The sequence below is a fragment of the Botryllus schlosseri genome, chromosome 10, assembly GCF_051294905.1.
Source record: "Botryllus schlosseri isolate E-star chromosome 10, Bs_hap1, whole genome shotgun sequence".
NCBI lineage: Eukaryota > Metazoa > Chordata > Ascidiacea > Stolidobranchia > Styelidae > Botryllus > Botryllus schlosseri.
This window is the reverse complement of record NC_137245.1, coordinates 16,535,201-16,548,312: the sequence shown is the minus strand read 5'-3', so window position 1 is coordinate 16,548,312 and position 13,112 is coordinate 16,535,201. Positions and strand designations below refer to the sequence as shown.

The 13,112-nt window shown below is 40.6% G+C and overlaps 1 protein-coding gene across 1 annotated transcript; it reads right to left on the bottom strand.

Moving 5' to 3' along the window:
- Nucleotides 1-1,186: 1,186 nt before the first annotated feature.
- LOC145447883 (kelch-like protein 23) lies at nucleotides 1,187-12,583 on the bottom strand. Its single transcript, XM_080326152.1, has 4 exons — nucleotides 12,334-12,583; nucleotides 5,293-5,443; nucleotides 4,988-5,232; nucleotides 1,187-2,290 (listed from the first exon to the last, which is right to left on the bottom strand). The coding sequence occupies exons 1-4, from the start codon at nucleotides 12,434-12,436 to the stop codon at nucleotides 1,719-1,721; spliced, it is 1,071 nt and encodes a 356-aa protein (XP_080182278.1). The 5' UTR covers nucleotides 12,437-12,583; the 3' UTR covers nucleotides 1,187-1,718.
- Nucleotides 12,584-13,112: the final 529 nt, after the last annotated feature.

Below are 13,112 nucleotides of genomic sequence, written 5' to 3'. Positions count from 1 at the left end.
GCCGCCGGTGCTCCAGTGCTGATTTACTGTAATATCTCAGTCGGATTTGGTCCCATATTTAACCAAAATTTTTAAAAAATGAGGATAAAATCTCAAAAAAGAAGGCATTTGGGCGTCCTCCGAGGACACTCTCAAAAAAGTGAAAAAAGAGAACAAATCCTCTAGAAAGAGGACGTATGGTAACTAGGGTTGCATTTAAAACACGTTTTTTATTGTTTTTCATGTTTTTTTTTCAAAATTCATCACGTCACGAATATTCAGTTGTGACGTCATAGTGAATTGACATTGTCAATTGAAAATATAGGGTAAAAATTGCTCCTTGGACGAAATAATGTGCAATTGCTGTTGAACAGACTATTTTGAGGGTCCCAACCATCGCATATCGATATACGTTGGCTATATCGGGTGGTAATTGTCCGTAGGCTCATACAACACGTTTTTGTAAAGTATTTACACAATTATGGCACAATTTTACATCTTAAAAAAACACAATTTTGTTTTGTTATAAAGGCCTTTTTTAAAACACTGTTCAAAACATGTTTTAAACAAAGTGTTTTAAAACACCGTTTGTTTTAAATGCAGCCCTAAAGGTTAACCCTTCTGTTATGAGCTTTCAAGTTAGATTGAGCTGAAGAGCCGCACACACAGTATCGTTACTATATTTGCTCTTCTCATTTACTCGAGAGACATAAATGGGAAATCGAAAAACAGAACACAAGTTGGAGAAACGTATCGTAAGGTATTGAGCTCTAATGTGCCTACTCTCCTTGAACGTTTCAAGCTTATTTTCCAAGTCATCACGCAGTAGCCTCGAAACAAACATGTGAATGTTTGACCCTTTTGACGAATTGAAACCTCCGGAACCTTTGTGTCATCTCTTTAAAAACGATTTCAGGCAGGAAGCATTCTTCACTCGCAGAAAATACGCTGTATTTTGGATAGGAGTGCTAAAAGTTCTCAAGACCTGGCAGGCATACAAGCACTAGTAGATGTTCTTGTACAAAAGCAAACAACTTGTTTGATCGAGAGGGGTTTCAGTGAAATGGTCGAAATCAAAACGAGGGAAAAGTGTTTCTATTTTAACGAAACACTAGATGGCGTAAGCAATTATAGCCAATTTGTTACACATCTGAAAAAGTATTGTTATGTACCCACGTCTTCTTTTTGTGTAATAATATTCGGTTCGTGTGTGCGAACGAAATTTATTTTCCCAAAAAAGTGCAAATGGAGCTCAAAAAGGTTGAAGAGCACTGATCTAGCGCATGACGCCTAAATATGAGATTTTAGTCAAAATAGCCCCATGGGATATCCCCAAAACTAATTTGAAAGATAAACTCAAGACTATATTTGGAATCCGTGCCCTTTAGAACCACGGAAATCGCTTGCTTTGTATGCCTAAAGATATAAAAATATGTATTGATCAGTGTTTTTATCATGGCGTGTCATGCCGTACCAAGAACCGTCTGCCATATCTGCATCATTTCTAACCCTGGATATTGCATTTTGCGAGTGTAAGGTGAAGTACGAGCCGAAAAAATGAATAAATAATTAAATACCACACATCATAATCACGTGATCATATATTCGAAATATAGTTCCCAGAAACAGGGGTATCAACTACGATGCCTATTCCAAAAACGCGTACATTGAGAATAGCGACTGTTTAGAAGACAAAGATCAACAACTATGTTCAAGTCGGTATGACAGCTGTAATCCAATTATCGTGCAGCGCTTAAACGACTTGCATTTTCGCACGGTCGATTTTTGATCAGAGCAACTTGTATCGCGTAGCTATCCCACGGGCTTGAAGGCAGCTTATTCATGCTTTCCCACGTATAATCTGCAAGCCGAAGCTTTAGAAATACTGCATTACCATTTCCTGCACCGACTACATATATATCTCCATTAAGAGCAAAGACGTCATACGATGATAATTTAGTTGGTATAAATGTTACGGGTGTAGACCAGTCGTCACGTGTAACTGTCGACTTGTTCCATATCACGGAACCAGCTTCATCTCCGCCAACGGCGTATATCTTGTCATTTACGAGTACCAATCGAAAATCTTTACGGGTATTCAGCATGCCCGTCACAGAGGTCCAATCATTCCGCGATACAGTGTAATACTCCACTCTATCCGTGTCATGATAACCAACGCCTTGATATGCGTAGCCACCCGCCACATAGATCCGTTCTCCTACAACACAGCTCGCAAAGCGAGCTCTTGAATTCAACATATTTGCGCACGGGCGCCATTGAAATGCTCGAAATTTCTCCATACCTCTTCTCACTGAAATTCACAGAGGAGTATGGATGACAGAATGACAATGACAGTATGGATTCAATTGTAATTAGTAGGGATGATGTGATCGCGAGGTTCACGTTCGCGTTCTGTGAGTGGAACTCAGAAATTCAGAGGTTCACATTCACAGATGAGCCTTGGTAGGTTGTGCACTGTGAACCTTTTTCATATATTACAATTTGCCACGTCACGGTGAGTGAGCGTAATCGACGGGAAACAAGTAAGTAATGGTAGAAGCTACGGATTATAAATAGTAGTAGTAGTAAAGAAGACATCCATTCTTTGTAGCAATTAATTCGAAAAAACTTCAATTAGATGGACGTGGAATGAGTCTGGAAACGACCGAGGTTGTTTTCAGACCATGCATTTCTTTTACTTAACCATACGGTAGAACGGTGGCTCCCAAACTTATTCGACTCGCCCCCTTACCAATCTCGACACAGATTTTCGCGCCCCATATTTTCTGAACCGTAAAAAAGGACATATAAGCGGGAAATTTAATCATTTAACTCTGATCGCTGGTGAAATTACTATCAAATAAGTCATTTTGCCGAGGTGGTACGTGCTCAGAAAACAGGTTTCCTCGTCAACTTTCCCTTGAGTTGACCGTTTCTTCGCGCCATATGCAGGAGCAGTCTCCACGTGCATTCTTATTTTTGACAGTGTCAATAATTAAATATATCTCACCGGATATTTCAACATTTTCTTCCCCTGCCACCCCCAGTCGCCACCTACTTTCTCAAAATCGTTTCGCCGTCGGGAATTACCACGTCACAATGCACGAAGACATATGACGTTTCGGCCAATATGCGACTCCGAGAAGTGTGCCAAAACATAATCAGCGGGGAAACCTTGGCCGAAGAGGATTGCCCTTATGTTGGCCGCAAATTTCGATATGAATATGTATAATTGTCCATACGTGCTTAAATGGCTGGTACCGAATTGCCATGTCTTGACAATTTAAACCCCACAGGACAAATAAGAGCTATTAAAGAAAAAATTGACTACATAGAGCAGTGGTCGGGAACCTTTTTCGTCTGAAGAGTTATGTTGGCCCTACATTTTACATTTTAACTCCCAATGATCCATTCATGTGGATCTCTTGTTACGTCACAATTGAAAATTCGTGACGTCATGGTAGTAATAATTCGAACTCAGAACATGGGATTCGTCATGGGCGCCATATGTTCTCTGTAAAAACTCGTAATGATTACGCAATTCAAAATTTATAATAACTGATGTGAATTTAATATAACTATAGCCCTGATTCCGAAAATCTAAGAATTGATCGACTTATCAATTCTTGAAGTATTCGGCGGTGACATGAACGTTCCACTACACGCCTACATTTTAACAGCAGTATAGGCTGCTAGTAAGCTAGGCCGACTTACCAATGAGAAAAGTGGATAGCAAAGCGTTGTTTGTAATTTGAATTTGTAATTAAAATGTCCTTCACAGCTTATTTCTCGGCGTAGATCAGGAAGACAATGTGTATTTGAAAACGAGATTGTCATACAGACGTCCCCATGTCTGCTATTCTCTTATCAACCAACGTATGGTGCAATCCAAGATCACGCAGCGCGCGAGGTCCGGTACATCGAATTCGCGAGGGATATCGGTCGCTGGCGCTACTGCAACTTAAATTTGAGATTTTGTAAATGGGTCCGAGTCCTTAACCCTGGATACCCTACCGTCTTGACCTCTTAAATAGCCTACATGTTTATCCTGCCACGAGAATAATTATCCTGGCCGTTATGAAAATTTACTAACACGTTGCTGCAATATCGATAACACTAAGAACAAAATTAAAAATAAGTCAAAGAGCCATATCTTGTACCCAAAAGAGCCATATATGGCTCGCGAGCCATAGGTTCCCGACCACTGATATAGAGGATCGGACAGACGTCTCAAACACGTAGGCCACATGCAGCCCGGGAGAACATTTTGTGCGGCTCGCGATGTCATTTCGGAATTTCAAGTATTCGACAATATATATAAGTAACATACATATTTTTTAGAATAAAGAACTTGAAGTTCACCATAAAACTACTACAAAACTTTACTAGCATATACATTTCAAAAGCTACCATGCGGTAGAAAATAAGTTATTACGTCACACTACGGCGGCGGGGACCGTCGTAAAACGATATCAGTTGGTAAACTTCAAACAATCTGGATTTTAGACAACTATATTTGCAAGTTGAATTTGTAATTATGAAAGTCACTTCCAGGCAAGGAGGCCATTTATCGCCGATGACCAGAGAGAGAATGCGGGTTGGCAAACAGCATTGTCATAACGGCGTCGCCAAATTCGATTTACTCTTGTTAATCAACGCATCCTGGAATCAATGATTTCAAGCCATGCGATGTTGCGTACAGCGTTGCATATCCTTAAAAAACTGGAGGTGTTCACACCATTATAGAAAAAACTGTTATATTGAAATGGTAAATGAGCGATTACCAGCCTAATAGATTGAGATTTTGAAAAGTATGATTCCGGGCCCCTAAAATGCCCTGGATATTCTACTTTTTTTTACCCTAAAAGACTTTATCCCAGCTACAACGAGCATAATATTTCCTCTGGTTTGAAAATTTGAAAACAAATTCAGTCTAAGCTATTGACTGCATCGGCACCTCAAATACTAACATCATATATTTTCTTTTAACAGCGATAACATCACTTACGGCGTGACTCGTTTTTGTCCCTCTTAGTGTACGTATAGACACCGCCAATCGCGAACAAACTGTCTCCCACGACAACAGCACAGAATTCCGCCCGTTCGTTCTTCATGCACAATTCCGTGGTCCATTTCTTCGAGTCGAGGTCCAACGAGTGCACTTCGTTGTGGAATAACAGCTTTTCGCCTATCAGCTCACAGCCGCCCAAAATCCAGATTTTGCCTTTGAAAGTGGCGACCGCAAAGTACGATCTGTAAACAGGGATTTATTCACGTTGCTTCGTATTTACTGGAATCAATAAAAGCTAACACCTTTCACTGTAACGAGACAAGTCATCCACCTGGGTCCATTCGTTCTTGGCGAAATCGTAACGTTGAAAATCATTCGATTTAGGCGCTGTCCCCCCCTCATATGATCCGACGAGTCCAAGCATGTACAAGTCATTCGACTCGCAGCTGCATTCTTGACATACCGAAGAAAACAATGCGGCATCGGCGTTATTGCAGACATTGACATATTCACTCCTGGTTTAAATTTTAAGCCTTTAAAAGACCGTAAAATGAAGGCAACCAGCTGTATCGAAAATTCGCTTCTATAACGTGTCTGATGGCAACTACCAGTTAACTTAGTTGGCGCATTTCGTTCGCTACCATCAATAATAACTAGCGGTACGAAAATACATTTCGATCCGCTGAACCAGGGCATGGTATGGTATGGTATGGAAGTACGGCATGGTATGGAACGAAGTTTCGGTATGGAATATGGAAATGTGCAAGTATGGTATGGAAGATTCCCAAGTATGGTATGGTATTGTTTTTCCATACTTCCATACTTTTCCGTACTTTGACAGTTTTGCCAAAACCACGACAATGATCCTACTTTCGATTTGTTGAATTGATTGCATATACGTTGGAAAATCGCTCAATGTCTATGGTCAATTGTTCATATCTTAAATTTCGATTCATGACTCACCCAGCCCGGTCGACATCTATTTGAAGACAAAAGTTGCGCAACGCGCATATGAATGAAAGTGATATTAATGATGCTTATTCCAATCTAAATATGGTAAAAAACGAATGATATTCGACCTCTGTCGCGATACAGCTTGTATTTCGCTTATCGTGTCGCGATACAGCTTGTATTTCGCTTATCGTAACTTCCACTCCGTAAACTACCAAGAGAAGTGTTAAGTAGTAGACCCTATAGCCATTATCTACCAGTTAGGCTACATGAATGTTTATATTAACGTGTTGAACTTGGAAATTATTCCCTGCACTTTGGTCGGATGATCATCACGCAAAATCTATTTGGCATAACCATAATTGTAATTTAAAAATATGTAACTTGTCTTGGAGCGATGTTACGATGTGGGGGCCTCCAACACGCACTGTAACTTCATGAAATCTGGTTATCTATGATAAAAGAATGGACACTCTGCTGTCGGCTAATGAAGCTAATAAGTGTGTGTGTTTGACCTACATATTGGCGAGGAAATTAGACATTGCATAAAGATTGTAGATATGTAAAATTATATACTAAAGCTAAGATATATTCTAATGCAGTGGTTTCCAACCGGTGGGGAATCTAGGGGTTTCAAGTTGGGGATAGACACACTTGAAAAAATTCTTTACATTGTTAACCTAGCTTATTAAATGTCTTTATGAAATGCCGATCGAATTTCATATATTTCGTAGCTCATTTGCAATTCAGCAATTTGTATTATCATTGCCTACAATTAGCGAGAATCGAATTTGTATGCGAAATGGTGTGATTGCAATCTCCTTGACTGTTATAATAAGAGCTCATATGTACATGAATATGTATTCAAGGGGATCGCGGGCTCGATAATTGATAGCACAGCCGGACTCGTTATAGATAAAATGACATATTTAGTTATTTTCGAGTTGTAGTATAGCAACCGCAATTAGTTTAAACGACGCACCACTATAATCGTAACTCTCACAAGACATAGCGAATTAACATTTTCGCACTTTAATTATTACGTAACCAAAAGCCTGGCTTGGAAGACGGTGTAATGGCGGACATGCAGTTTATCAGCCCGTCTGAGCCTGCGACAAGCTGAAAAAATGACGTCAATTTGACTTTCTGCTTTTTTTCGCTAATTGACAGCGCTGATGATTTGAAATCGCAGACGGCGGGCGTTTAATCATATTGTATGGGTCGCCGCCCCCCATAAATCTGTCATTCTGTCATGGGGTCACTGCACCACCCCGCCACCCCGTAACTCGGCGCCTATGAGTGGGACACGCAGAAAATATGGCTTTATCATGAGAATTCATAATAAGATTTTTCCGACTGGTTTGACCGCGGGGATAATCTAGTGTAGGGGTGTGCAACGAGCGAGTTCAGACCTATGAGACTCATTCATTTCGATGCCAACCCCTTCTGCGTTGGGACACATGTAGACGTAAAGTTTTCGCCAACAAACCGCTAATAAAATGCGGTGCCAAAAACATGGGTGGCGACAAAACCTTGTTCCAAAAAATGACCGGTGCTGGATGCCCAAAACTTTCGATATGGATATGCTCCGTTGTCGGGCACGGAATAGTCCCGTTCTTGCAATCTGAGTAGACAGTAGTAGAACTGCGACACGCAGAGGAATTTAATTCGCCCTAATTTGTTTTGTAAAGCTGTGCTGGGCAGAATTGTGGTGTGCGCGTTCTGTATGTCATACATGTCCGTAATATCGTAGCATATAACTGTAATAATAAAACGAATTCCTTGTCATGGGTGAGGCTCGAGTCGCGAGATGCCCAAAAAAAGTCAGATTTTGGTGGTAGCTGCTTTACTGTTATTGGACTGTTGGGAATTCTCAAGTTAGATTGAGCTAAGGAGCAGAACACACAGTATCGTGAGTTTATTTGCTATTCTCATATACTCGCGAGACAGAAGTTGGAGCAACGTATTATAAGGTAGCGAGCTCTAATGTACCTACTCCCCTTGATCGTTGTGCACCTCCGGTCTACGGACGTTTGTGTCAGCTCTCAAAAGCGGTTTCTGCCAGCATAAGCATTTTTCACTCGCGAAAAATACGGTGTATTTTGGGTAGGAATGTAGAAAAGATTTCAAGACCTGGCCAAGCACTAGTAGACGTTCTTTTACAAAACCCAACAACATTTGTTTGGCCGAGAAGAGGTTTGGTGAAAAAGTTGAAATCCTAACCGAGTGAGAAAAGTTGCCTTTTAATGAGACACTTTATAGCTTAAGCTGCCTAGTAGCCAATTTGCTGCACATCTGAACCAAATGTTATTAAGCATCTTAAACTTCTATTTGTATAACAATTCCCGGTTGGTTTGTGTGGATGAAATTCATTTTCCAAAATAAGTGCGAATGGAGCTCAAAACGGTTGGAAAGCACTGTAGTATAGCATGCGAAAGTTTAGCTATATCTACCATACGCATAAGTCAACAGCGGAAAGTTTATCTTACCTATGCATTATTCGGTATCATTGTATCATTGGTGTATCAGCGCTGTTTAAACCGGTCGGCCACAAAACTAGTTGGAAAATATTAAAGTCGTTTATAAGCATAATTATGTTCGTCTAATTAATTTAGCGAACATTCATTCATGTTGCTAAATCTATTTTTTTCAAGCTTCCATTTTTTCGCCAAACATCAGTGGATGTCAATAATTGCAACGAGGCGTGAACTTGAAATATCGACAGATTTCTGTCGCCTGAAGTTATCCTAAACTAGTTCGTAAATTCATATAAAGAAGCGTGTTTTGAGGCATATCTATTCCACTTAAAATTATTATTCGATCGATTTAGTGCCATGATGATAATCTCGGTACCCCACAATTTACAGAAGTGAATCTAACTGTGTTCGCAATTATCAAAACGGTATAATATTGCAACCGGGTGTGTACTGTGTAACCTGCTGGGATCGGCATTTCGGCGCTGGCTTTTTTCCGCGCAGGGACACACCAAGACATAAAACTTCGGCCAAAATGCGACCGCGCGAAGTGATCTGCCAAATAGATCGGCGGCGATCACCAAACCTTTATGCTCAAAATCCGCAGGACATGTCGATCAAAACCCTGATATTGATGTCCCCGTGGACAAATTGTCTGCACCGAATAGTCCGGTCATTGCAATCGGAGCTCCTCGCTACAAATGAGGCCCGCATAGGAAGATAACGCACCCTGTGATGCAACGAAAATTGGATAACAATGGTCTCGCAATGGTAGGTTTTCTTTTAGTCTGGTTCGTGTTAGCGGTTCGTGTTAGCGATCCCAATATCGTTCGAGTCGCCTATCTTTTGAGTCGCGATAGCACATATTTACCGGAGTTCACTAAATGCAACACGGTCCAACATGCCTTCCCTGGCCTCGCGTCACTTATAGAAAGTATACACGACATCGCGAGATAGCGCAATGGTATAATCCGCGGCTGCAACTCCAATCGCTTGCGGGTTGGAGTCCGACGGAGGTCGACTTCAGAATTCCTATACTTAAGTGTTGGAGGTTTATCTAGGCTCCTCCTCGTCACCTCATCTGCGGTAGCGGTGTCTTGCTAAAAGCTTAGAAGTGGGCCGTGCCATAAGTCGGCAGTTACGGAATGAAAATGAAGAATATCGGCCAGGTATAAATTACCATAGTAGTCGACACGCACCATGATTACCTCAAAACAAACAAGCAAACAAACTACATATACTATTACAGCTAAATCCAGAATATCGCCTCAGACATTTCCGAGAAATATAGAAAAACTTGCATCATCCAGCGTACGCATTATACAAGTATGGCTCCGGAAGTACTGAACTGCCGTAATAAACATGGTCTGTCTACAGCTACAAAATGGTCACCAAAGTACCACTAACACCAAAGTCACTACTCACAGATGCACAAACTATATGGCCAGTCATCGATTTCACGAAATCAAATGGAAGGGATATATAAAGAATTGTAAACCATTGAAATAGTATAGGAGTCAACATCGCCAGATATCGTCCTCGGGAAAAAGCCGAGTAGCTAAGCCCCATTACCCTCGAATACCTACCAACCTGCAGTTACAACTCGGTTTGATTACACGAGGGATGTCAAACATACTGCCCGCGAGCCGCATCCGGCCCGCCAGACGAATTCATCCGGCCCGCGGAGCCATTCTGAGTAGACTGAAATTCTATATTTTCCAGCACATTTGTAACAAATGTTGAGGTATTTTGTACGAAATACCTCCATGCTCATAAGTCCCATTATAACCACCTGACTACGACGCTGTGGTTTCAGCCTACTTAACACTAGTGCCGAGTCTGTGAAATCGACATCCAATTAGAAGGAGGCAAAAAGTACAGACTAAGTTCAGAGTTTTATATCAATATGGACCAAAAAGTAGTTATTCGCCGAAGCAAAAAGGCCAATGCGGAGCCGTTATATGCAGTTTACATTCAAAATATAATATAGTTGCACAGATATATAATAGAAATAGCCCATCTATGGTCGCACTGCTGTGTCTTTTCCGACCCAACAGACCCCCAGACATGCCAGAATCTGGACTCGCGGTTTAATAATAATAGACCAAATTCCAACGTTCGCGTTTCCAATTAAATATCTTGTATTCCTCAAAACGCGCCTATTTCTCAAAACGCATATGCAGGGCTAACGTCAGATTACGACTAAATCTAATAGAGCATAGAATATGCTAACATTTATCGTCGTTAACGCCACTGTTTAGCAGTTCTTATCTATATTCAACCAGACAATCATCGTATTTTTGCCAACTCCAGTGTTCTTGAATAAAAGTGATGAGACTTGCTACTTACACTACTATCCTCGTTTGCTTGTAGGCAATAAACTCTACGAGTCACCGGTTAGTGAGGTCTTGCCTAGAAATGTGTCATGTAAAACGTGGTCGGAGATCAGAGTTTGATAAGCCCTATTCTAGATGAGACCTGGGCAAAGCGCGGCCTGCGGACCAAATGCGGCCCGTGAAAAGCTGCTTGGAATTGAAAACATAAAACCTACTTTTTGTTGTTGCCGCGTGGACTAAAACAATAGGCTGTATACATTGAATCGAAGACTCGTTTACTTTCAAGCTTGTTCATCAATATGCCGCGATTACGCAGCCTACGTACCACGCGTGCATATTGCCGATCAAGAATAAATTCAACGCAGCAAGTTACGCCTTAACAATTAAAGTCACAAGAAGACACCAAACCTTCCTTATTGCCGTTACGCATGACACAGTCGGTGGTTCAAATCGTTACGTGATACGTTTCCAAATCGTTAATTCGTAAAACAAGTCAATCTGTCCCCGTGATTACTATAATATAAGTCATCATCACCCATAAAGGATGAACGGGCAAGTCGGTCATGGAAAAATAACAAAGCCGAAATATGAAGTTCGAATACGGTTTGGAGCACTAAATATTTGTTTACTAGAGTAAGGGGTAAACCCGTCTTAACAGTAGTTAGTACTGAGCAGATCACCGTATTTAAGGAGCATAATTCAAGTCGGTATTGTGACAAAAACACGAAGACATATACTCGGTTAAGGGAGGATAAATATCAGTAAAACTGCAAACGTCCCTCAACGACAAGGCTATTTCGTCGCAGTGGAATCAAAGTGACTCATGTCCAATTTTCAAATTTTGAAGGTCCATGTTTGAAAATTAAAAAAATCAAGTTTTTAAAAAAATTTCATTTTTTCGGCCATATCTTGGCCATGGTTATGTCTGTTTCATTAATTCAAACTTAAGCAGGGCCAATGTATGGCTGAAAAAAGATGAAACTTCACGTCAAGGCAGTCAAGGCAATTTTCTCAAAATGTGTAAAATGGACATAAGTCACTTCGATTCCACTGCAACGAAATAGCCTTTTCGTTGAGTGACGTTTACAGTTCTACTCATATTCGCCAAGCTACACACAGCTCGGAATACAGAGACCATAACAATAAGCTTTGTCGTATCCCAAATTCATTCTAATATCTTGATAGCAAAAATAGTTTAGGGTCCACCGATCAAGGATAATCCAAGGATTATCATCGAAAAATTCACATAACTCCGCTTCTACTGGAAGGAATTGACTCAAATTTGTTTTGCATCGTCGTTGAACACAGCTCAACAATTTCATGGGTTTGGCAGAAAAATTTGAAATTTTTTTTTTAAATTTTACCTAATTAAAAATTTTAATTGGATCTGCTGAGTCCTATACTTGTTAGAATTGAACCAAATTTGGTGTGCAGCGTTTTTTAGGGTAACCTGACAATTTAATCAGGGAATGGCTGGAATCCGGGGGAAAAAGGTTATTTTTGAGCAGCCCTAATGCACATGAACAACACGAATGTCAGCGTTAAACTTATACGGTATGAGATTGAGAATTTCAGTACAAACCAGTAGCCGGCACAGTTGGCTTGACCCTCTTTTTTGAAGATTGTCCAACTTCAGATGGTTGTAGGTGGCGCCTCTTGAGAAGTGGTAATGCAGCACTTTCCATAATTCAAGCAACAAATAACTGGTTTCGAATACTAATAACTTGATTTAGTTTTTTCAATAAATGAGGGTCGTTCGGTATGAAATAATAATTAATTCAGAACCATGTTTACCTCGACGAGGTACAGCTACAAATCATCACCGATCATGCTTCAATTGTGTAACGATATATAGATATAAAGATCAAATATATTCGAAGGAACAGTGCAAAGCTCACGGCCTTGCAGCAGTATATATGCTTAATCAACCTACATTTCCCCCTAGGTCAGTGGTTCTGAAACTGGGGAGGGGGGCGTGAATGCATCTGAAGGGGGCGCAAAGCTGCGCTCAACTGAATTCTAACTTAATATTAGTGTGCCATGTGGTACGGAATTACATGACGCGTATATGACAAAATAGCACGCCTTTAATGCAGGCTTGAATGGGTTATTGCTCTAACACCTGAGCCTTATTTTAGCGTGCATTGTCAAATTATAAAAGAAGTAACCTAGTTAACTATGGCTCATGTCTTCTTGTTTGGCCTGTAACGTGAAATAATAGAATAGCGATACAACTACTGCAGGCAAAATATAGCATATAGTACTTTGAATAGCTTTATCGGCTGACATTAGTAACAAACCAGCACGCCACGTCAAGGCTTGAGCCAGGCCCTGGGTTAGGCCATATAGCTATTATTGCAT

What these genes read in the sequence shown, in the direction of transcription:
- LOC145447883 (XM_080326152.1), bottom strand. Translation starts at nt 12,436, where the DNA reads ATGGAAAGTGCTGCATTACCACTTCTCAAGAGGCGCCACCTACAACCA. An exon ending in GCCAACTGTGCCGGCTACTG is followed by an intron (nt 5,444 to 12,333) that starts GTTTGTACTGAA and finishes CGGTATGTCAAG; the next exon opens with AATGCAGCTGCGAGTCGAAT. An exon ending in GGACAAAAACGAGTCACGCC is followed by an intron (nt 2,291 to 4,987) that starts GTAAGTGATGTT and finishes TGTGAATTTCAG; the next exon opens with TGAGAAGAGGTATGGAGAAA.